Raw genomic sequence first — 25,779 nt, 5'->3', positions numbered from 1 at the left:
CATCGACTCCTACAACTCGATCGGTCTTTGAAGCATGTCGCCATGAGTGGGGAGCCAATCAGTTCGTCTTGGCTGAGGTGGAGGTCGGCCTGAGTGAGGTGTTTCGGGCTGACTTACCGAGCTAGTTTGCTTACTCAGCCCCGAGGTGTCACTCTAAGGCCACGTGTCACGGGATGATTAGGAGGACCAAATTACCCCTCATCAATTGCCCCCTAGGCCCCATTCCCGAGCCTACATTAGCTCGACGAAGGGAGTAACTTCTAATTAGGTAATTGGTTCGACTGGTTTGTAGGTCGCCCGACTTGCTTTCTTTACTCGATCTGAAGTTAAGCAAAACCGCGATAGTTTTTTCAAATTTTGAATTTGGGGAAGAGGCGCGCGCTGCGAAATTTAGAAAGAGGCACATGCTTTGAGAGCGCTGGTTTCAAATTTAAAAAAGAGCACCACGGGCGCATAAATTTTGAATTCAAAATATTTCGCGTGCGCTACTAGTTGTAGATTTGTTGTAATTGCATCTACATCGTTCGTCTCTTTGTCCAATGGGTTATAAGTAAGGGGTCCCCACTGAGGTCCCACTTACACTGTTTCTTTTTGGAGCTTTCTAGGGTGGGGTCTAACTGGAGGAGGTTGCAGTCTGAGTTATGCTCTTTGTCAAAATTCCATTAGTTGTTGTTGCCGGTCTTCTTTACCTTTTCCGGTGAGTATTCTAGTTCTTCTGATGTCCCATAGTCCGTCTGATAGTAGGTCGCCCAAGCAGAGGTCAGACATTGAGGCGAGCTCCTCGGGAAAAGGCACGAAGTTGAGCACGCTATAGCTATTTTTTGTCTGATTGAGTTTTCTGGGGAGCGGATAGTCGAGTTGTGTCACACCTATCAGATCCCAAGTGAATACAACTGGATCGAGCCACACGCTGATCATTATCTTTGGGATCATGACCGAGATGCAGTGTGCGTTTACGAGGAGGTGCTAGTTGCTAGTCTCTGATTCCCTTTTCACCCTTTCATCATTTCTATGTTGAGGTACTATGGTGTATCATTGGGTCACCTTGTGCCACCACTGTAACTTCCCTCTAAACCTTGACATCTTTTCTACCTTGTGTAATATGAAGAGAGTTTCTAGCCCTTTCTACTTCTATCTTCCTTTCCGAAGTGGGTACAAGGTGTTGACTGACTTTCCCAATAAAGTTAAGGGGTGGAAAAGCAAGTTTTTCTTCCTTTCTAGAGACGGTGGCTGGGGTATGAACACCGTCTGGTATAGCATTTGTCGGAGCTTCAGTGAGAGTCAGGTTGAGGAGTTGCGAGCTGCGCTTCAAGAATTTGTCAACCAAAAGGTCGAGGTAGAGAGTGTTCTGGCCGAGCCTATGCTTATACAGGACGACTTGAGTCTCGTAGGTAGGTCGGTCATTGAGTCATCTACATCCGCATTTGATATTTCCTTGATAATTAGCTTGGCTAACTATTTTTTCTCTTCTTCATATATGGCGAGCATGGCTTCAATGTTGGCAATCTCTAGGAAAAGAAGGCTTCGAGGAAGAAGCAAAAGGCGAATAGCCGCTCCTCAATGGAGGGGACCTCGGCAAGCATTGAAGTGAGGTTGTCGCACCCCACTCCTACTGTTGTTGACCTCGAGGGAGGCAGCGAGCCCATGAACACTAACCAATACTCATTTGGCCCCTCTGCCTTCCAACCTCAGGTCAGTCAAGAAGAACGTGAGGCCATCCCTTACGTTTCAGACATCCCTCGCTTTGCTCCCAACATCAACATTTTTGTACTTGATCGTGTGTTTGACCCTCGAGTAGCTATTCGGGTGGCCAGGGGTATGTTGCTTCCTGAAGATGTTCACTATTATCGTAGCTTGGGCCTAATCGATGCTGGAGCTCAAATGGCTCACCACATCATTCAAGTTTGTCTCCTTGTAGAATTTCTGTCCTTTTTTGTTTCTGGGATGTCTATTCTAATCATGCTTTCCTTCTTTTGGTAGGCGAGCTCCATTGGGCAAGTTTTGTTGGACCATGTTCATGCGAGCCAGAAGGAGAGAGGTGAGATGCAGGCGAACCTTAGTGCACTCCAGGCCGAGATGCAGAGGGTTCAACTCAGCTTGGAGGAGGATTGTCGACATTTTTATGAGCAGAACCAGAGGATGCAACGCGATTTGAACGAGGCTCAGTGTGGGTTAGTTGAGGCTCAAGACACTATTGCTGCCCAAGCGCATCAACTGGAGGAAAGGTGGTCGAAGTACACTCAAGATATACGCTGAGCTGAGGAGGCAACTATCGCTTGCTTCTTGGAGTCCCTAGAGTACGAGAAAAAGAAGGCGGAGGACAGTATTCCTTCGATGAAGAAGGGTTTCAAACTCTGTCGCCATTATCTGAAGATGCTGCATCCTACCTTCGAGTTTGTCTACTTCTCTGTGAACGATGTGTCGAGCGAGCTCGCCACACAAGTTGATAAGGAGCCTCTAACCCTAGAAGAGAATGAGGAGGATGACAATGAGGATGGGGACGAAGAGGGCGATCAGCCACATTGGCCTGTCCATTGGCGGCAACTTTCTAGTAATTCTAGGAGCTTGCGTGCTCCTTAAGTTTCTTTTGGGCCGATCAGCCACACTGGGCTTGAGACACGACCCGTTAATGGTTTATGTCTGAACCATTAACACCCTTTTTTTGAATACATGTACGGCTATAGGCCTCTCTTTGCTTAATGGAACTTGGCTTTTTGCATCCATTGCTTTCCTCTTGGATGAAATTCTTTTTTGTCTCTATTGTGCCAACTCGGTTGAATTGTCGCTATGTTGGTCGAATTCCTTAGCAAACTTTCGTAGTTGTAGTCTAGGTCTTGTCTCCTGTGCACTTTGGCCGAGTTGTAGGTTGGCTTGGATGCCTTAACAAAATTTGATGAACTTGCGAACGTAGGTCAGAACATCTCTTTTCAAAGATAGTACTTACATAGATTGTTTATGTTCCACGCCTGGGGTACTACCTTCCCCTTAAATGTTTTGAGCTCATACTCATTCCCACCCATTACTTTGGAGACCTTATAGGGGCTTCCCAGTTCGGGTCAAGCTTTCCCACACCGTGCTTAGGTACCATAACTTTTCTGGGCACCAAGTCACCAACTTTGAATTGGTGTTTCTTGACTCGGGTGTTATAGTACCAATCCACCCATTGTTGGTATGCTATGGTCCGAATGTAGGCCAGGTCTATGGTCTCTTCTACCAAGTCAAGATTGGTTCGTAGGTCATCTTTGTTAGTTTCTTTATTGAATGCTTCAAATCACAAGGTTAGCACTTCCATTTCTATTGGTATGACTGCCTCGGTTCCATATGTTAGGTTGAAAGGCATTTCACCCGTCGCCATTTTGATAGTTGTTTGATAGGCCCATAAGACACTGGGCAGCTCATCCACCCACAAACCTTTAGCTCAGGAAAGTCGAGCTTTGAGACCACGGAGGATTGCCCTGTTAGTTACCTCGACCTGACCGTTGGCTTGGGGTTGAGCGACCAAGGTGAAGTTTTGCCTTATACCCATCTGTACACACTAGTTTTGAAACTTGATGTCCTCACATTGTTTTCTGTTGTCCGAGATCAATACTCTTGGTAGCCCGACTCTATATGCGATATTTCTCCAAAAGAAATTATGCACATTTCGAGCTGGTAGGGTGACTAGTGGCTCGGCCTCTACCCATTTTGTAAAGTAGTCGACTGCTACCACCAAAAATTTCTTCTATCCCGTTGCTGGCGGGAAGGGGCCTAGTAAGTCTATCCCCCCAGTGTGCGAATGGCCAAGGACTGGTCAGATATTTCAGGTTGGCCGCTGGCTAGTGTAGGATGTTGGCATGTCGCTAGCACTTGTGACATTTCTGTACCAGCTCGATGGCATCTGCTTTCATTGTAGGCTAGCAGTACCTTTGTCGCAAAGCATTCTGAGCGAGGGCTCTGCCCCCAAGTTTCCTCCACAAAGCCCTTCACGAATTTTATGTAATATCTGATCTGGTTCATTTCGGCGTAGACATCTTAGGTAAGGTAATGTAAAAGACCTTTTGTACAGCTACTCACCCACAATCACGTAGCGAGCTGCCTATCGTTCCATCCTCCAAGTTGCATTACGCTCCTTTAGCAATGTGCCTCAGCGTAGGTCGTTGATGAGTGGGTCTATCCAGCTGAGCTCTGTTGTCATTATTTGGGCGACCTCTTCTACTGCTTTCTCTATGGAAGGGCAAGGTAGGTCTTTTATATAAACCGTTCTTTTGGTCGAGTCAGTTGTGTTGGCCAACCTGGAGAGAGTGTCAGCTTCTATGTTTTCCGATCTCAGAATTTGGTGTAGATACCAAGAGTAGAAGCTGGGCAGGAGTTCCCTTACCTTGGCTAAATAGGTCAACATGGCGGGTTCTTGAGCCTTATACTCTCCATTCACTTGGTTTAATATGAGCTATGAGTCGCTACAAACCATGAGATGCTTGGCCCCGACTTTCTTCGCTAGTGCCAGCCCGACTATAAGTGCCTCATACTCGACCTCATTATTTGAAGCTTGGAATAAAAATTGGATCGCGTATTCCAGCTTCACTTCGCTAGGTCCGTAGAGTATCAACCTAACCCTGCTTCCACTCTGGTTGGACGAGTCATCCACATGGAGTACCCATGGCTCCTCGTCCCAGGTCGGTATCTCCCAAGCTGGGGCAGGTGTTGTGCTGGTTGAAGACTCCGATGTGGTTACCAGCTCGACAACTTTAGGAGTTGGCGAGCTAAAGGTGCACTCAGTGATGAAGTCATCCAGAACCTGCACCTTTATTACTAGTCATGGCTCATAATGGATGTCATATTCTCTGAACTCGATTGCCCACTTCGTTAGTCTCCCCGAGACCTCGAGCTTTTGAAGGATTTGCCTTAGAGGTCGATCAGCCAGGACTACGATTGTGTGGACCTAGAAATAGGGTCTTAGTTTCCAGGCTGCTAGCACCAAGGCAAAGGCCAACTTTTCTATGTCTGGGTACCTTGTCTCAGCGCGTGCAGGACCTTACTTACACAATAAACAGGTCGCTGAACCTTATATACTTCTCTTATTAGAACCGAGCTAACTACCTCATCACTTGCGGAGAGGTAGAGCTTAAACTCATCCCCGGTCTCATGTCTAGTCAATAAGGGAGGCAAACTCGGGTATCTTTTCAGCTCATCAAAGGTGAGCTGACACTCCTTGTTTCACTCAAAGCATTGGTTTTTCTTTAATGCCTGCCTTAAAAAAGGGTAAGAATTTCCCAACCAACTTAGACATAAATCGGTTTAGGGCAGCTATTCGGCTAGTTAACTTTTGGGTAACTAGGAGGTCGCATATCTAATATTGCCTGGATTTTTTTTGGGTTAGCTTCGATGCCACGTAGGTTGACAATGTATTCGAGGAATTTGCCCGATGTGACACTGAAAGCACACTTGTTTGGATTAAGTTTTAAGTTGTATTTTCTCAAAACTTTGAAAACGAGGTCTAGGTCGGCGTTTAAATCATTTGAAAATTGAGTTTTGACAACCATGTCGTCAACATAACACTCGATTTTATTACCAATCAAATCTGAAAATACATTGTTTACAAGTCACTTAAAAGTTGCTCCAGCATTTTTCAAGCCGAAAGGCACGACTTTGTAACAATACAAGCCAGTTTCGGTTACAAAGGCCATTTTTTCTTCGTCCGCTGGGTCCATCGAGATCTGGTTGTAGCCAAAGTATGCATCCATGAAACCCAACAATTCGTACCATGAGGTCGCATCTACTAGGTGATCTATCCAAGGGAGAGGGAAGATGTCTTTGGGGCAAGCTCGGTTCAGGTCGGTGTAGTCGACGCACTTGCGCCACTTGTCGTTTGCCATTTTCACTAGCACTGGATTCGCAATCTAGCTCGGGTATTGGACTTCTCTAACGAAGTCCGCGGTGAGCAGCTTCCCTACTTCCTCATCTACTACCTTCCATCTTTTCAAGGTGAGGTTCCTTTTCCTCTACTGGACTGGTCTGACTGTAGGGTCAACATTTAATTTATGAGTTATCAGTTTAGGGTCTATGACGGGCATTTCTATTGCTGACCAGGCGAAAACATATAAATTACTAAGTAAAAAACTTACTAAGATGGAGCATGTTATGGGCCCGAGCGTAGGATCGCGTCACGGGTCGTTCCACGGCAGGGACCTCTGATCTTCCCTTGCCTTTGGCCTTGCACATAGGCCCTATTTTGACTATCTAGTGGGTGATTTGTCCAAGAGATCACCTAACTCTCCTTTACTCTCTTTCTTGACTGAATATTCGATATCCTCATTCAATAATGGCATCTCCTTAAATAGGAGATTACAAGAGGAGGGTTCATTGTTGGATTCGGCTAGGTTAGTCCTAAACGGACTCAAACTCCTACTTCTAATTAGACTACTTACTTTTAATGGTACTATAATTCCTTCTAAGAATAGGGGACAAGATAAGGGAGGATGGGATAAGGATAAGGTAGGCTGGTGGCGAGTTCTCTTGACGTGTCCAGATAAGGGTGGGCCCACCCCTATGAGCGGTCATGTGGGCCCCGCTCTGCTGCTGCTGCCAAGTGCGTGTGCATGGCTCATGGTGCCGCCGCCTCGCGGTGCCGCTGCCGCGTAGTGCATGCGCGCGCTGCTGCCTCTACTGCTACCGTGTGGTGCGGGTGCTCATAACATCACTCCCCTCCTGGACTACGAGCTTGTCCTCAAGCTCGAGGTCTGGATAGGCGTTGTAGAGATCGGCCCAGGGGATCCAGGTGGCCTCTGCTGAAGGTAGTCCTTCCCATTCTACTAAAACCTCGAACGTGCCCTGATGGATGTGGGATCGGATGAGGGCGCGGGGCTGGAGAATGGGTCTGCCGTCCTGCAGAGGGGGTAGGGGAGGCACATGGTTGGGAGGAGTGCCAACATAAAGCTTTAAGAGGGACACATGGAAGGTGTCGTGGATCCTGCTGTGCTCCGGGAGCTTGAGTTGATTAGCTACCTTTCTGATCTTCCGTAGAATCTTGAAGGGCCCGTAGAATTTGGGGGCCAGCTTAGGGGGCCCCCAGCGCCTGAGAGACAGTTGCCTATATGGTCGGAGTTTCATCCAAACATACTGTCCTGGTTCGAAGGTGACTTCACGGTGGCGTTGATCGTAGGCGTGTTTCATGCGTGCCTGTGCCTGTTGTAAATGCAAGGAGACTTCGGCCAGGAGGGCATTGCGAGCTTGGAGGTTGCGGTCCACTTCTTCCAACCGCGTTGAGCCCAGCTCGTAGGACAGAAGGCGTGGAGGATCTCGACCGTACACAACTCTGAAGGGAGTCATTCCAAGGGAGGAGTGATAAAATGTATTGTAGCAGTATTCAGCCCATGGGAGGTACTCCACCCAGCACCATGGCTGGTCTCCCACGAAGCAGCGGAGGTACATCTCAATTGTCCGGTTCACCACCTCCGTCTGGCCGTCTGACTGTGGATGGTAGGCTGAGGAGAAGGCGAGGGTCGTGCCCCGTAATCGAAAGAGTTCCTTCCAGAAGGTGCTTGTGAAGATCGGGTCCTGGTCACTGACGATGGACTCGGGGAGTCCATGTAAGCGAAAAATGTGGGTGAAGAAAGCATGGGCGACCGAGACTGCGGTATAAGGATGGGATAAAGGGAGGAAGTGAGCATATTTGGAGAACCGGTCCACTACCACGAACAGGACTGACTTCCCCCCGACTTTGGGTAGCCTTTCGATGAAATCCATGGCAATATCGGCCTAGATCTGCGTTGGGAGGGAGAGAGGTTGGAGCAGGCCTGCGGGGTGCAGATTTTCCCATTTTTGTTGTTGGCAAACTGCACAGTTCTGGATAAAGTCCCGCACCGAGGCCCTCATAGCCTGCCAGTGGAAGTCAGCGTGAATATGATGCAGCATTTTTTGGATACCCTCATGTGTAGAGTGGTGTATGCGGGCGATTATGGAGGGGATTAGGGGGCAGTCGGCGGGTAGGTAGATCTTCTTTTTGTAGAGCACCAGCCCATCGTGGAGAGACCAGTTCGGGTTAGCAGACCCGGACTGTATTTGTTGGACCAGGTCGTTCCATTCTGATGACTGTGGCAGTGTGTTCTAAATGTCTTCTAGCAGGGTGGCTCGTGGTTGGGAGATCGCATGGAGGAGCATACTATCTTCTTCTCGTCGGGACAGGGCATCTGTTGCACGGTTCAGGGACCCTGCCTTGTAGTCTACCCGGAAATCGAAACCCAACAGCTTGCTGACCCAATGTTGCGTGGGGAGGTGGTCGGTCGTTGTTCCAGCAAATATTTGAGGCTGTAGTGGTCTATTTTGATGACGAAAGGTCTGCCCCACAAGTATGGCCTCCAGTGTTGTGGAGTTCGTCCAATAATTCATCTACGATGGGGATCGGGAATTTATCTTTGACTGTTCGGCTATTGAGTTCCCTATAGTCCACACAAAATCTCCAAGTCCCGTCATGTTTGGGTTCCAACAGAACTGGGGAGGAAAAAGGGGGGTGGCTGGGCCGAATGATCCCCTGCTATAACATATCTGCGCATTGCTTCTCCAACTCATCTTTCTGTCGGTGGGGGTAGCGATAGGGCCGAACCACGACCGGGTCTGACCCTACTATTAGAGGGATCCGGTGGTTGCAGGCTCTAGGAGGTGGGAGGCCCTTGGGTTCTTGGAAAATGGCTGAGTAATCGGTGAGAAGCCTCTCTACGTCAGTTGTGCGCGAATTCTCCCCCTGGAGTGCATGTAGTTGTGTCTTGGTCCTTGTCCGGGTTCCCTACCAAGTAACCGGTTTGCCATCTAAGTGGAAGGTCATGGTCAGGGCAGCGAAGGTCCTTGTCCGGGTTCCCTACCAAGTAACGCCTAGGACGATGTCAAATTCGTCCAAGGATAGTACAAATAAATCTGCTCGGAAGGATTCTTTTTCAACCTGAATTCTGGTGTTCTTGCAGATACCGGGACTGTGAACTCTTTCCCCATTCGCTACGGCTACTTGTAGTTGTGGCCTGACTTCCATGGGCAACTCCAACTTGCGGGCCGCCTGATTGCTGATGAAATTGTGGGTGTTTCCGGAGTCTACCAGGATGCGCACGGGTTTTCCCGTCACTAGCGCCCTTAGTTGCATTGTTTGGGAGGTTCTAATCCCTGTGATTGCGTGGAGTGAGATCTCGGGTTCAGTTGGTGATGGCTCTTCCTCATCCTCTTCAGTCTTGTCTACTAGAAGGCAAAATAGTTTCTTGCATCTATGCCCTGCAGAATATAGATCATCGCAATTGAAACACTGCCCCTTCACGCGTCGTTCTGCCATCTCGGCTCGGGACAGACGCCGGATGGGGGGTGACACCTTGCTGCTCCCTGTCTGTGATACTGATCGGGAAGGGTTACCGGTGTGGGTCCTCTGCTCCCTGTTGGGCGCAGGGGTAGACACTCCCGCTGTCCTTGATGGTGCCCAAGTCGTTGCTGGTCGTCCAATGCTGAAGCGTTTGTGGGTAAGCTGCATCTTCCGTTCAAAGGCACGGACGAGATTCATTGTTGTAATCAGATTTGGGGGGTGCTGCATCTCTACGTCCACCCTTAGGGTTTCTATCAACCCTATTGTGAACATGTCCACTTGCCGATCTGGCCTAACCGTGGCCGCTCTGGCAAGCAAAGTTTGGAACTGACGTTGATATTCAGCCATGGGCCCCGTTTGCTTGAGATTGATTAGCTCACCTAGCGGGTTGCTCATCATTGGGGGTCCAAACCTGAGGAGGCAATAGAACCTGAACTGCTCCCAATTGAGCCCGGGTTCTTCTTGCTCCAAGCGATGGAACCAGAGTTGTGCCTCTTCCGTAAGGTGGAAGGCTGCTAGGCTGACCTTGTCTCTGTCATCCGTGTGCTGGTTGCAGAAGAACTGCTCGCAACGGTACAACCATCCTAATGGGTCTCTGGTGCCGTTGTAAGATGGAAATTCGAGCCAGTTGTACTTGGGGACAACTGCAACTGTCGGGGCGGTGGCTTGATGTTCGTTAGCTGATTCTGTCCCGTCCGTATGGTGACTGCTGGTAGTGGCTAATCCCTCAGAATTCCTTTCTTTGTTGGAGAGGAACGCTTCTAGTAGGCGATGCAGCTCCCGAACGTCATCTTTGACCTCTCGGACCTCCATACTAGTCTCTGCGAGCCTATGCTCCAGTTCATGGACTCTGGAAGACAGCGGCTCCTGTTCCCCCATGATGGTAGGCTCTGATACCAAGATGTTATGGGCCCGAGCGTAGGATCGCGTCACGGGTCGTTCCACGGCAGGGACCTCTGATCTTCCCTTGCCTTTGGCCTTGCGCACAGACCCTATTTTGACTATCTAGTGGGTGATTTGTCCAAGAGATCACCTAACTCTCCTTTACTCTCTTTATTGACTGAATATTCAATATCCTCATTCAATAATGGCGTCTCCTTAAATAGGAGATTACAGGAGGAGGGTTCCTTGTTGGATTCGGCTAGGTTAGTCCTAAATGGACTCAAACTCCTACTTCTAATTAGACTACTTACTTTTAATGGTACTATAATTCCTTCAAGGAATAGGGGACAAGATAAGGGAGGATGGGATAAGGATAAGGTAGGCTGGCGGCGAGTTCTCTTGACGTGTCCAGATAAGGGTGGGCCCACCCCTATGAGCTGTCGTGTGGGCACCGCTCTGCTGCTGCTGCCGGGTGCATGCGCGCGGCTCATGGTGCCGCCGCCGCGCGGTGCGTGCGCGCGTTACTGCCTCCGCTGCTGCCGTGTGGTGCGGGTGCTCATAACAGAGCACACTGGTTCTATCAGGCAAGCTCCTATCTGAATTGTTTTTTGGCTCGTCTTTGAGACCGGTACCAGAATGGTTTGTTCAGTTGGTCGAGCTCGCTCATCTATATTTTTCGAAGGTGGCTCCAGGTCGATGTCAACAACAATCTTGCCTTTTTCCTTTAGGGCGGCTACATAACATTTGCAGGATTCGAGCTGGTCACCCCGCATAACTCTGATGCCTCCTTCAGTAGGGAACTTGACTGCTAGGTGATATGTTGAGATTACCGCATGGATGGCATGTAGGATAGGTCAGCCTAGTATGGCGTTATACAGGGTGGGAGTGGAAACCACTAGGAAGTTGTAATCAAACCAAACTGTATTAGCAGGCGAGCCCACCTCAACAGGTACCCTCACCCTGCCAATTGGCCAAACTATTTCCCCGCTAAAGCCTACCAGGGGTATGTTGGCGGGTTGGAGATCCTTTTTCCCGAGCTTCATGCGCTTGAAGGCTTCTAAAAATATGATGTTAGTTGAGCTGCTTGAGTCAACCAAAATTCTTTTCACCTTGGAAGTCGTTGATTAGTAGTCTTACCACTAGAGCGTCGTCATGTGGATACTGTATTCCGTACATGTCATCTTCAGTGAAGTAGATTACTTCTTTTCTTGGGTGCTTTGGTGGATTATCATCTTCGTGCTCTAGTTCCCTAACTGAATTTTTCCTTAACTGGATGAGGTATTCAATCTCATTTTTATGGTTCCAGCAGTTTTCTGTGTCATGGCCAACATCACGATGGAAGTGACAATACCTATTGGGGTTCCTAGTGGCTGGGTCGTCCTTCATCCTGAGCGGCCACTTTACATAATTGGTGGATTTTATTTGCATTAAGATTTGTCCCTTTTTGCATTCAGTGGGTTGAATGTCCTATTATACAGAGGAGGGGGAGCCAGATCGCTGGTTCGAACCCCGCGGAGGTGATTTGCTTTTCTTTTTATGTGAGCTGCTTTGCGTGCTCTTTGGTGATCTGCTTCTCTTTGGAGACTTAATCCTCTTCTTGGACTTGCTGCTACTCACTTCTTCTTTAGCTCGCTTCCTTTTCCCGAATAGCTCAGAGCTCGACCCTAGGGCTTCTTCTGCTTTGATGAATTTGTCTTCCATGGTGAGGAACTCCTCCATGGTGGCTAGCATGTTCAGCTCGATCTCCTAGCGTAGGTTGGGATGACGTACGCCATTTTTGGCTGTAGTGAGTTGCACATGGGTCTAGGTTAGGGATTTGCAAACATTCCATGTTGAATCTCTTTATATATTCTTGCAATGTTTCATTAGATTTCTGAATCACATTGAATAAAGTAACCGATTTTGAATGTCTTTTACTTGTGGCGAACTGGTTAATGAACAGGCGGGTGAACTGGTTCCAATTTTTAAGGGAGCAAGGGGCTAGCCTTGAGTACCAGATCCAGGCTTCTTCTTTAAGGGTGCTTGGAAAGGAGATGCACATGCTTGCATCATTAGCCCCATGAAGTAACATTAGGGATTGGAAGTTGTCGGCGTGCTCAATTGGGTCAATCGTACCTTTGTAGGTCTCGAGGGCAGGTGCTCTGAAATTTTTCAGTCTTGGGGCCTGGAGGACCTCTGGTGCCAGTGGAGACTCCTGAGTTATGCATGGCTGCTCGGGTAAAGCATCTACATGGCTCACTGCTTTGCTATCTGCCCTTTTTTGTGTTACGTTCCCTACTGGAGTGAGCTGACTTTTCTTTCCGGTGCAGTATGCACGTCTCCTACGCCTTCTCTTGGACCCTTCAAACGAGCCGGCGGCCTCAGTCCCAATGGGAGCCATAGTTTGGCTTTCCACTGGTAGTTGATTCTGGTTCAGTTCAGGGGCCGCAATGTCGACCTGAGGTTGGTTGTTAACGTGCCCAGGTGCCCTGTTGCAGACTTGGACTTTACTATGAATTCGGGCTAGAGCCGGGTTGAAGTTGTCGATCTAATTCAAACTAGTGTTCTACTGAGGTACCTGTTGGAGAGGCACCTATTGGTTCACTGATGATGAGTCTGGTGTTGTTGTTGTTGTTGTTGTTATTGTTGTCCCCCCCACCCCACTACGGAGGCAAACTTGGTTTCCTAGAACTTCAGTTGATCACTCATTCCCCATGCGCATTGCACTAGATCATAGAACTGGCACGCATCGACTGTTGTGGGCTTGACCACAGGAGGAGGCACATCCATATTCTTCAGTATAACAGTTGGGTGCAGGGGGACATTTATCTGTCCAATGGTTACAGTGGGGATTTGGTTGTTGTTGTTGTTGTTGGCGGGTTGGTTGCTTGAGGAAGCCATTTCTTAGTTCTTGTAAGAGGTAAGAGAGTACTTAGCTTTTTGTTACGGTTTTCCCACAGACGACGCCAATTGATGTTGCACGATTTGGTAGCTCCCTCGTTCAGATGACGACGCTGATTCAGGTGATTCCTTGTCAGGGCCGAGCTATGCCGGATCGAGCTGGTGGTGGTCGAGCTAATGTGCTTCTGCAAGAAATGATGATAAAGTGCCTGGGTTGTTTTTACTTGGGGAGGGCACTCTGATTCTTAAGTCAGAATGTGTTTAGAGATGTCTTTGAGAGAATGAGAGAGCTAGAGAGTGTATTATCACGCGTACCTTTATAGGTAGAAATGAGTGCCTTATATAGGCACCTATTGTTAGAGCCCTCTTACAACGGGCTTCAGCTTCTCACAGAATTGTTATCGCTTGGTTCGATGCAATAATGTGTCAGTTATGAGATCGACGCAAAGGTTACGATCTATTCGGTCAACTCTGAGGCATGCGTCGCGGTAGGCCAGTCTAACGGTCAAGGTATACGTGCACCGGAGATCTCGGGCTGGTAGGTTATTGTTGGTCCAAGTCAACGGGTTCTCCTCGTAGGTCGTTGTCGACTCCTATAGCTTGATTGGTCTTTGAGGCAGGTCGCCATGAGTGAGGAGCCAATCAGTTCGTCCTAGCCAAGGTGGAGGTCGGCCTGGGCGAAGTGTTTAGGGCTAACTTGCCGAGCTAGTTTGCTTGCTCAGCGTCGAGGTGTCACTCTAAGGCCACGTGTCATGGGATGATTAGGAGGACCAAATTACGCTTCATTAGTGTCAATCTGAAAAGAAGGAGAAAAGTCAGACAACCCGAGGTGATATCTCGCGCTTATAACTCCAACGACTAAGTGTCTATTTGGCATCGATGTCGTTGCTCCAAAAAACGGTGACACATCAGCGCCACGTCGAAAAAAATGGTGCTCCAAGAAACGCCTATTTGTTTGGAACCGCTTTTCCATAAAAAAAAGGTGTTCCAAGCCACGCCTTGGAAATCAAGAAGGCGTGGCTTGGAGCAACACCGAATTTGGCATTTCTTGGAGTTGCAGTTTGTTGTTACGAACAAGGACATGACATGGTACTGGATAATAGGTAACAGTGCTAAAAACGTTTCCTGGAGCGTTGGTACCAAACAAAAAACGTTGTTGTTGCTCTAGGAAACTTCCTACCTGGCAGGGTAGGTGTTGTATCTACAACATCGTTGCCAAACATATACTAAGTTAGTGCACTGAGCTATCTAATAGGGTTGGTGAGCATTTAATGAAAACAACTTGTCCAATTGAATGTTATTCTTACCGTTATATAGGTTTCAATTTCACGTTTAAGATTATAAATGTCGGTCAAGCGTGGGGCATCTATTTTACGTTTGACACCTGGAATTTGGCTTTGAACACCTGGGGCCCAGTTAGGACACTTGTAGCTCAGTGAGGTCACCTGGGATTCAATCAGGGCCACCTGTTTGGCGATCTGGCCACGTGGTGCTCAGTGTAGCATATTAGGCTGAGTGTTATGCCACGTTATGAATGCATGGTGTAGGCCTGGGGCCCATTGATGTCTTTTGTGTTGATTACCCTGCCACATAGGTTGCCAAGCAGTCACTCTTTGGACACATGAGGTTCTATGCTCGCCTTTGACAGCAATCCATCTCGGTAGGAACTACCTCCTCAGACTTCGGTTCAAAAGTCATCTTGGTTGTCTATTTGTCAGGGACCTCGCGGGAGCTCGGGGAGGTTCTTCCCTCAGGTCGCATATCTCTCTATGAAGCAGGCTCACAAACCCGAGGTGATTGATCTCGGCCCGAGGTCTAGCTAGGTCTTTGATGTTCAGCTCGCAAGTCGGTCGACAACTCTCCTATGCATGCCACGCGTCCAGTAGACCAGAGGTCAGTTTTACTCCTATCACTTGCCCCCCACTTCCGAACTCAAGGTTTCTCGGCTCAAGTGAAGGATTTTTTTTTCCAGTAACGGCTCTCTTTGGATGTTTGGTCATCTATCAGTCTTTAATCCCAATCGGTATGTTTAGAAACATCGTTTGGGAGGATTCTTACAGACGCGTCAATCTTAGCATGAACTTGATGCTATTTATCAACCCAATTTGGATTTCAAAAATGTGCTCAATTGATTTAGTTCGATCTAAACCATTTTTCCTAGTTCTGTTGCCAAGATGGGTATCGCTACAATCTGCTCTATGGGTTATGCTCGGCTAACATTTTCCTCTATCAGTTAGTCCAGATCAACGGCCACGACTTGCTTGTCTTTTGTGGCCAACTTCTTCTTCTGGCTCTTTGGCTTCTCTTCCTTCGCGGGTTATTTTTCCTTCAGCGTCGCTATTTAACACTGACGGGATTCGAGTTGATTTCCCCGGACTGTCCCCATGCCATTTTCAGTAGGGAACTTCATCGCTAGGTGGTATGTCGATACCACAATGTGGAGGGCATAGAGCAAGTCGGCCAAAGATAATATTGTATGGTGAAGGTGAGTCAACAACAAGGAATTCTATCATGACACTAGCCTGTCTCGACACGGTCTCCGATGTTACCGATGGGTAAATCTTTCTAATCGGTCTTACCACATCCCCTAAAAAGCTGACCAGAGGTTGGTTGGTCGGGGCAAGTCTCTTCTTCTCCAACTTCATCTGCTCAAAAGCTGTCAAAAACAGGATGTTTGTTGAACTTCCAAAACCAATCAAACTTCTTTTTACCAAGTAATTTTCCACTGTCATGGTGACAACCAAGGCATCGTCATGTGGGAATCGAACGCCCTTTAGGTCGTCATTGGTGAACACAATGGGCTCAGTCTTTGGCTTTTTCTCAAGTCAGCCTCCTTGGTCGGTTTAAAATTCTCTTGCTAAGGCTCTTCCCGCAGTTTGGCTACATCCAACCACTGCCAATCCTCCTACAATAACATTGATTATTCTTGCGGTCTCGTCCTGAAGATCCTCGGTATCTTCATCTTCCTTCTTGTTTTTGTCGACCGATTGTCCTTCAAGAATTGCTTCAGGTAGCCTCTCGCTATCAGTTCTTCGATCTCATTCTTCAGGTCATAATAGTCCTTTATATCATGTCCAATTGTTCAGTGGAACTTACAGTACTTCTTCTAATTGCATTTAGTCGAGCTCCCTTTTAGTCGCTTTTGCCATTTCAGGTATTCTTCACTTTGTATTTGGATCAGTATTTGACCTCGGGGAGCATTTAGGGGTGTGTACACCTCAAACTTCCAAGGTGGAGTCCAAGATCATGCTGATGACCCCTCACCCTTGGGCCTCTCGGCCTTCTTTCGCCCTTCTCAGTCTTCTCCATCTCTTTTCCTCTTTTTTTTCTTTATGGTCCTTCTTCATCTGATACAACTCCTCAGCATTCATATATTTCATAGCTTGCTCCAAGAAATCCTTCATGTGTCTTAGTCAAGGAAAAACCAAAGTACTTGTCTCTTACACCACGAACTGCTACTGCCATCTTGACTACGGAATCAAGGTCGCTAACTTATAGCACCTCATTTTTTAATCTCTACACATATGCTCTCAGGTTCTCCTCGAGCTTCTTGATGTGCATCAACATAACTATCGTCTTCTGGCACTTGCGGCTGGAGGAAAAGTGAGTAATAAATAGCTCTGATAACTGGGACCAACTCTCTATAGACCGGGGTGGCAGCCTGGAATACCATAGCCCGACTGCTTTCCTGAAAGTGGTGGGAAAGGCCATGCACATCTTGACTTCCTACGCTCCATGGAATAACATTAGAGCTTGAAAGCTCTCTATATGGTCCACAGGGTCAGTTGTTCCACCATAAGTCTCAAAAGTGGGGGATAAAAGGTGATGACTTAACGAAATTAGGTACTGGACTAGTAAATTTACTTACTACTTCGCGGTGAGCTAGGTCAAGCTTATTAGGATGCTCCCATTGCTCACCTTGATTACCTATTGGTGATTCATCCCAACATCTTTTGAGCTGCTCGGAAGCTCTTAATGATCCATCTTCGGGGAGGAGTTAGATTTGCTCATCTCTCGTGAGACATATGAGCTTCGAGCAAGCGGATTTGTGCGTCGATGGTGCCTATCATGCTAATCTCTTCTCTTGTCTCCTCGTCTCTCGGTTCGCTCTTCCTAGTATTGATCATGGTGAGAAGGTGACCTGTCTCTTCTTTCAGAATGTCTTTCATTGTGTCAAGCTAGTGGGTCGACCGGTGGAGGCAACGGTTAAGGGTGAGCATTTGGTTTAAACCAAAATTTTAAAAACCAAACTAAAAAATTAAAATCGAACCGAAATTGAATTATAAAAAAAAACCGAAACCAAAATTTTCGGTTTGGTTTTCAATTAAGACCGAATTTTAATAATATATACTTTATTATATATTATAACATATAATATATATTATATTATGAAATCAAATTTATTATATTATATATTATATGTTACATATTATATCTTATATATTACATATAATAATAGAAAGTTAAGCTAATTCGGTTAACCAAATTTCTAATTCTAAAAACCAAAACCGAAAATCGAATTAACCGAACCAATTTAACCAAAAAAATGAAAAGACCAAACCGAAAAAAACTGAAACCAAAATTTTCGGTTTTAACCAAATAGTGCTCACCCCTAGCGACAATGGAATTGGCTAATGCTGTTGTACCTTCTGAATAGGCTGTACAACCTGATTTTGCTGAAATTGTTGTATCAGGTGGTCTCCTTGAGGTGGTTCTTGTGGGCTTTCATTGTCGTGTCCCATGCTACTTACCTACAATCTACATAAGCTCATCTCTTGCCTGAACTCTAAGGCTCATATCTTTGACAATAAAAATCAAATCATCAAAATCCTCTCGAGTAACTCCGTCTAGTCTCTCTGGGGAGGGAGAGTGTTGGGGTTGCCCTCGGGAGGTCTCACCGGAAGAATGGTGAGAAGTTCGATGGGTATGCCTTTAAGTCTACGACATGCCAGTAGAGTAGATGGAGCTTTGTTGATGGCTTTTTGTTCAAAGATTCCCATAGACGGCACCAAGTGATGCCGTCGAAAATCGTCTAGGTCCTTGGAACCAACTCGGTGTCAATCTACAAAGGAAGGAGAAAGGTCAGAGAGCTCGAGATGATCTCCCGAGCTTGTAACTCTGATGGTTAAGTTAGTGCACTGAGCTATTCGATAGGGTAGGTGATAATTTAATGAACACAACTTGTCCAATTGAATGTTGTTCTTACCTTTATATAGGTTTCGGCTGCACGTTTAAGATTACACATGTCGGTCAAGCATGGGGCATTTGTCACACCTTGAGACACTTGGTATTTGGCCTTGAACACCTAGGGCCCGGTCAAGACACTTGTGGCCCAGTCAGGCCACCTGGGGTTCAGTCAGGGCCACCTGTTAGGCAATTTGGGCACGTGGTGCTCGGTGTAGCGTATTGGACTAAGTGGTATGCCACATTATGAATGCATGGTGTAGTCCTGGGGCCCATTGATGTCTTGTTTGTCGATTACTCTGCCAGATGGGTTGCTAGGCAGTCACTCTTTGGACACATGGTGAGGTTCTATTCTCACTTTTTATAGCAATCCATCTCGGTAGAAACCACCTCCTCGGACTTCGGTTCAACAGTCATCTCAGTTGTCCATTTGTCGGGGACCTCATGGGAGCTCTCGACAGTTCTTCTCTCAGGTCACATATCTCTCAACAAGACGGGCTCACAAACCCGAAGTGATTGATCTCGGCCCGATGTCAAGCTAGGTCTCCAATGTTCAGCTAGCAAGTCGGTCAACAGCTCTCCTATGCATACCACACGTCGAATAGACCGGAGGTCGATTTTACTCCCATTACTAACCCTTTCAATATATATATATAGGAAGAATATGCTTCTTCTTGTGATGATGGCAAGAAGGATGCAAGTCGAAGCGATATCAGCTATGACATGATATCTAAAATAAGATATGTTTCCTCTTGGCTCCGTTGGACATGAATAAAATTTGGGAGTTGATCAATCAAAATGCTGAATTTTCAGGGAATGGTTGAATCGTTCGCATTGCAATGATGTAACATTTAACAAATAAGGCCGTCGTATCTAACAGATCAAACGCCACTGAAGTATTTAATATATAGCTGTGTGCGGCGACCGGCGTGCCATCATCCTTTGGTTTTCTTGTTTGGTGCAATAAGCAGAGACAGAGATTGTTCAGCTGGGACATGGGGCGGGATGGAACTGCATTGTAAAAGATGTTACATGAATATGGAGGTTGAGATTCAATTTTGATTAACCAGATAATGGACTGTGTATGATACTGGGAGCAATTTCCATGGTTTCTCCGTCAACTCTAGAATGAACTTACGCAGGTTCTCCCTGTTGGTGCGATATTTCTGTTTTGTTTGTTTGCTTTCGATAAATAGCCATTGAAGACACCTGTTGAATTCAAAGGGTTAGAAGAAGGGGTGAACCAGAATCCATGATCCCATGCTTTGTCACCCTGGTATATTTTAATTTTACCATTGCAAATGCCAAGCAATGGATTGAGGGTGGTAGAATTGTCCTAATTAAATAACGCATCTAATGGGTTTGGATTTTATAGTGGAGAAGTTGAAAATAGATTTCAATTTGTTAGGTAGAAACATAAATAAATAAAACTTAAAAAAGGTACATAAGAGCATGGTTTTCAAAATCGGATGGTCGGATCGGAAAAACCGGGAACCGGTCACCTGACCAGTTCCATTTTCCCCAAAACCGTTGTTTTTTATCAACACACCGCTGAACCGGCCAGTTAAACGTTCGAACTGTTCAAACGGTTTTGACCGTTTTTCAATTTTTTTATTTTTTTTGTCAGAATGGGCCGACCATTCAGGTCGAATGGTTGGACCGTTCAAACCGGTAACCGGACCCCTGACCGATTCAATCACCGATTCGGTTTTAAAATCCATGCATAAGAGAAGCTATGAGGGGAAACAATTAGGGGTATCAATGGACCGGTTTAGGGTTGGACTCCGTCCAAATCAAAATCCATTTGGATGAATTGGACGAACCAATAAGACATTGAATTCGAACGGATTGGACAGACCAATATGACATATTGGATTGGACCTAGTCCATCCATAATGAATTTATGTTGGATTGAACCAATATCTGGTCCATTGATAAAAGATAATAACATAGGTGTCAATGGACCAGGTTTGAGTTGAAACTAATCTAAATTAATAGAAATTTGAACAGATTGGACAGTCTTTGGACCGGTCCAAAATATTCATTGGACTGGATTGGACCAGGTCCATTTGTAAGAGACTCACATTGGACTGGACCAGATTGGACCAAATCCAGTCCAATTGACACTCCTAGAAGCAATTGCCCTACTTAAAGTAAAGGGAAAATTCCATTTTAGTACCCCTAAATAGTGTCAAGTTAGTACCCCAACTCTCAAATGTGTCACTACAGTACCTAAACTTTCAAAAAGTGTCAAGTTGGTCCCTGTTGTTAACCAATCGTTAGTTATCTGTTGAAAATGTCAAAACTACCCTTCAAAAGAAGCAACTGTTCATTATCTTCTACCTTGAAACTGAACGGTTGAGGTGTTTGAGATTCTAGACTAATGAAATTATTGTTTTCTACCTTTAGATCTGAAACACATTCTTGTCTAATGAAATCATTGTTTTTACTTTCTTTTTCTTTGAACATAACCGGTTCAGTCTCAAGGTAAAAGACAATAAACAATATCTTCTTTTGAAGGATAGTTTTGACATTTTCAACAAATAACTGTCAATGGGTTAACAAAGGAGACATTTTCAACAAATACTAAAGTCGATTTTTAAGGGTAATACACAAAAAATTCAGCACGTTTTTATACTAGGAATCAAAATATGAAGTTATGGGTAGTAGTTGCCAACTGTGGCGCTACCAGGGTGCTAGATAATTGCTATTTGCCTGTAAAATCTTTATGTTTGGTTTTTTTCAGCATAGGGTGTTGTATTTTTAAAAGCATCCATGACTTGGCTCCACTCTCCAGTCTAGTCCACATATGCAGGCAGGTGGCCAAACTAGAGGTTAACCAAGTTGCAGAAAGAAAAAGAGGCTGAAACGGAAGGCTTCTATAATATTCTTTTCAACATTACGAAGAAAAGCAAATGATGGATTGATTATTAGGCCTCCCCTTCATGCCGCACCAAACTACTATCAAAACATTATTTACATTCCAAATGCTGACACACCAAAATCCCCCAAACAATAGGGTTGGCACTTTGGCACTCAATGACCCCAGGGAATTTTCTTAAACATTAATTGTTTTGTTTGTTGTCATCTTTATTCTTATGAAAATTAAGCTCATAAATGGTTTGAAAAAAAATATACATTATTTTTTTAAAATAAAACAATACAACAATATGCTACTTAAATTTCTGATTTCAAAACAAAATTTCCTATAATGGTTTGGTATCATGTTTTATAAAGCTCACAAATATTCAAAGAGACTTTGATCAAAGATAATATTTCACCTTTTAAAATTGTATTTTCAAATATGGGTTTGATCCATCTAATGATCGGGTTGATGTAGGAGTTTGGATCTGCTGACCACAACATATTGCTGGCTGGCCACATTCACCCAGTTCTGTACATTAGGAATAAAAGTACAAGAGATATTGTGCTCACTCTTGATGTAATCCCTAGAGCCTTGAAAACAATACTTTAAGAGGATTTATAGGAGATTCATGTTAAAAAAAAAAAACAAAAGGAAAAAAAATATACATTATTTTTTTAAAATAAAACAATACAACAATATGCTACTTAAATTTCTGATTTCAAAACAAAATTTCCTATAATGGTTTGGTATCATGTTTTATAAAGCTCACAAATATTCAAAGAGACTTTGATCAAAGATAATATTTCACCTTTTAAAATTGTATTTTCAAATATGGGTTTGATCCATCTAATGATCGGGTTGATGTAGGAGTTTGGATCTGCTGACCACAACTGGCCACATTCACCCAGTTCTGTACATTAGGAATAAAAGTACAAGAGATATTGTGCTCACTCTTGATGTAATCCCTAGAGCCTTGAAAACAATACTTGAAGAGGATTTATAGGAGATTCATGTTTAAAAACAAAAAAGGAAAGAAAAGAAACCCTATCTTGATAAAAAAAAATTGTTTCAAGTGCATATATTTCTTGATTTCATTTTCAGAAAGATGGCTATTTATCTAAATCAGCTGTTTTATTTGGAGAAATCACCTATCCAAGGAGCACATTTTGTTTTTCATTTTGCTGAAACAGCATTTTCTAGAAACAATAAAATCATGTAGGCATCAACAGACGACCAGAGTATACCCAAATTGAAGATTTGTCCTTGATGAGTCATCACAATTCCAGGCTATTTTAAACCAAAGTTTCACATGCCAAATTTCTAGAACTTAAGGCTCAGTTTGAAAAGAGTACAAAACAAATATGTACGGTACAAAACTCTTTCCAAATGGAGGTTAAGTTTCAGAGAGAATATTATAGTAACAAATGCTAAGCTCATTATATGCCCAAAATGATTAATCTCACTGAGTGGAAGAGATATAGTCACACCCATGATGATATTTGTTTACAGAACATATACATACCACAGGATAGAGATCTGGGAATCACTTAAAAAGTAAGTTGAAAGCAGACCTTTTTTCATTAACGCCAAGGAGTAAGTACATACGGTATGAACATGAGACTGCAACGATGTTTCACACTGAGGAAGCAGGGGGGTTATCCAACAAATAAGAACAGTACATTCACGAAAAATATATACAAGTTGTTGCTGATGAACTATCATGATCAAACCTCCTTACAGAGTCCAGTCCTGGTGACTAAAATTTCTTTAACTTACCCCCTAGCATTCCATTTATAACGATTGCATCTGCATGTGCATCTTCTGCAATTTGAAGTGATGAAACCGCCTGTGCTGCAATAAGTCCTGCTGATGTCTCAGTCATGGATCGAGCTCGACCTTTCTCATCAATATATGGTGAATGGAGATCTCTTCCAAAAACCCCAGGTGACAATGACCAGCCACTCATCCCCCAATCATTCCACTTGAATCCAGACCCACAGGCATCGGGCATCCAACCCAACCCTTCAAGGGAAGGCTTCATAAAACCCTGATGTGGAAGGCCTGTTCTCCATCCTTCCTTGAACAGGCCATTATTAGTTTTATGACCCCATGGGTTGAACGCTTCATCCCTTTTCAGCCCAATCTCACATGAATCGTCAGTATCTTCAGCAAGGACATGTAGAGCTACTGCCTCAGCTATTGCAGCACCTTCTTCATCAAGCCTCTGCTGCTCTTCTTTCTTTTTCTGTTTCTTCTTTTCTAGTTCTGAGCGAATGGCAGCTGAAGTCGCAAGTGCTTTCTCCAGGCGCCTCTTTTTCTTTTCAGCCTGTTTGAGACGATCCAGCTCATATTTTGCCTGCTTCTTCTTTTCTTTGCTAACAACAGTTGGCACTTGAGCGTAAGCCATATTATCCACAAGGCTTTCTTCAGCTATTGCAGCACCTCCACCATCAAGTCTCTGCTGCTCTTCTTTCTTTGCACCTCCATCATCAGGCTTCTGCTCCTCTTCTTTCTGGTTCTGTTTCTTCTTTTCTAGCTCTGCCCGAATGGCAGCAGAAGTGGCAAGTGCTTTCTCCAGGCGCCTCTTTTTCTTTTCAGCCTGTTTGAGACGATCCAATTCATATTTTGACTGTTTCTTTTTTTCATTACTAACAACAGTTGGCACTTGAGCGCAAGCCATATTATCCGTAAGGCACTAACTTCTTTAACTAACCAATCCTTTCCTGTAAATCTTCCCTTCTGAAGAGATCAACTAGGGCAAGTAAAATGTTGTGTAACCATCTTCTATGGAAAACAAAATTCTCTGTAAATTTCTAAACCTATAAAGTAATATAACATCAACTGTCCTACGACTACACCCACTCAGGTCTGAAGGAATATCTCCTTTTACGAACAATACAATCCCAAACAGAAACCACGGGAGATAGCAGAAGAGAAAATTGATAAGCACTAGAAGATACATCCCTCAGCACCATTCTTCCCAACTTTCCGCATCCCTTGCATTTGCCCATTTTGGTACGGAAACAGAACCAACAAGCAAATTGAGATTATTAAGTCAGGGTAGCACCTTGATCAATCAGTTCACATTGGGATCGTCCACTGAAATGGAAGGAAAGAATTTCAAAATGTGAGTCATCTTCTACAGTATACCACCTAGCAGGAAAAGAAAATCCAGTGATTAAAAAAATCACAAACAGACAGAGTCACCCCATGAGTCACCCCATCCATGTCCTGGCAAAGGACAAACCCTAGTTGTAACTAGTAACCGCTACAAGAACTAAGAAATAATTGGCAGGCTCCAGGCGGTATTTAAAAAAAGGACAGGTCCAGCAAACTTCAAGCAAAACCACAATAGAGACAAGATAACCCAATAGGAAGCGTACCAGATCGCGAATCGGGAAAAAGAACAATGAAAACCCCCAAATGGGGTCCAAGAAAGTGCAGAGATGAAAATGCAGGGGACCCCTAATTTTATAGCATAGCATCTAGAGAATCAAAATCGTGTGATGTGAGAGAGGGAGAGTATTCTATTTGATCCTCAAAACCCGAAATTCGACCCACCGGGACTGTGATTTCTTTTGGCAATGCGATCCGTGAACAAGAATTAAATGCTTAAAATTTCGATTCAAATCATAAAATCTTCTAACGGAATGGTCATATTCTTCCATTAGATCCGTCAAGAAAAGGGACAGACAATGAGAATGGATTCCGATCCGCTCTTAACAGAGATCGAAACATCATATTCGAATGAAAACAATCAACTATATTAAAGAAAAGAACGGTTGGCGGATTGGATCAATAAAAACAATTTGAAAAACCAAAAACGGAAAAAGATCAGACACCTTTACAATAACAGAAGAGATCACAAAAGGCAAAGGGAGAGAAGGAAAGAAGTTGAGAGAGAAGCGTACCTGATAAAAATGGTAGAGAGAGGGTTTCCAACCTTCTCTACCTTCATATTAAGCGGAGACAGGCAGATAGCTTAGATTCTGGTTATCGCGTTATCTGTTCGGATCTGCTACAAACCTAATCTGCATCGCCACAGCCAAGAGAGAGAGAGAAAAAAGAATCCGAGACCAAAAGGGAAAAGAGGGAGAAAGATAATGGCATCATGAAATAGGTATGAACGGTGACCGGAATACCGGATGACAGCTAAAAGGTCTTTTATGTCATTTCATTTAAGAACTGAAACGACCAGACGCGTGTCAGTTAATGATTTTATGTATCCGTAAATCAAACCCCCTCACGCGTTGACATGAGAAATTGAAATTCAATGTTCCTTTTCTGCCTTACTCACTGCTCACTTCTAGTTCTCCTGTTCTCGCTACCGCGAGTTGGGATCTGCTCGAAACACGCATCCAACATGATCTCTGCCACCGGCCCACCGCACATATCAGGTGTTGGAACGTGTTTAGTTGGGAGCAGATCCGGACTGCACTCCCACACCACTTTTCTTTCAAATGACGACACAGTAGTGGTTGCAATTTAATCGAGCTCTAATCCAATAATTTAGGTTAGAATTGGATTAGGATCTATTGGATTAGGAGCTCTAATCGAGCTCCTTCCCAACTAAAGCATTAGGATAAGTTTGATTAGTTATTCGAATTCAAATTCGACCAATAAAAAGTTTGGCTCAAAATTTGACTTGATTATA

The 25,779-nt window shown here is 44.9% G+C and overlaps 1 protein-coding gene across 2 annotated transcripts; it reads right to left on the bottom strand.

The window, feature by feature from the left end:
- Positions 1–22,603: 22,603 nt before the first annotated feature.
- On the bottom strand, positions 22,604–25,239 carry LOC104595982 (uncharacterized). 2 transcript variants are annotated; one of them, XM_010256932.3, is made up of 2 exons: positions 25,037–25,239; positions 22,604–24,224 (listed from the first exon to the last, which is right to left on the bottom strand). In XM_010256932.3, the coding sequence occupies exon 2, from the start codon at positions 23,803–23,805 to the stop codon at positions 22,882–22,884; it is 924 nt and encodes a 307-aa protein (XP_010255234.2). In that variant the 5' UTR covers positions 23,806–24,224; positions 25,037–25,239; the 3' UTR covers positions 22,604–22,881. The 2 variants fall into 2 exon arrangements, with proteins under 2 accessions (XP_010255234.2, XP_010255236.2); XM_010256934.3 differs by having other exon boundaries at positions 22,604–24,278; positions 25,037–25,197.
- Between the last annotated feature and the right edge of the window lie 540 nt (positions 25,240–25,779).

This window comes from Nelumbo nucifera, chromosome 1 (genome assembly GCF_055504915.1).
Source record: "Nelumbo nucifera cultivar China Antique chromosome 1, China Antique-T2T, whole genome shotgun sequence".
NCBI classification, from domain to species: domain Eukaryota; kingdom Viridiplantae; phylum Streptophyta; class Magnoliopsida; order Proteales; family Nelumbonaceae; genus Nelumbo; species Nelumbo nucifera.
Note: the sequence above shows the minus strand (reverse complement) of the source record. Positions and strands in the feature narration are given on the sequence as shown.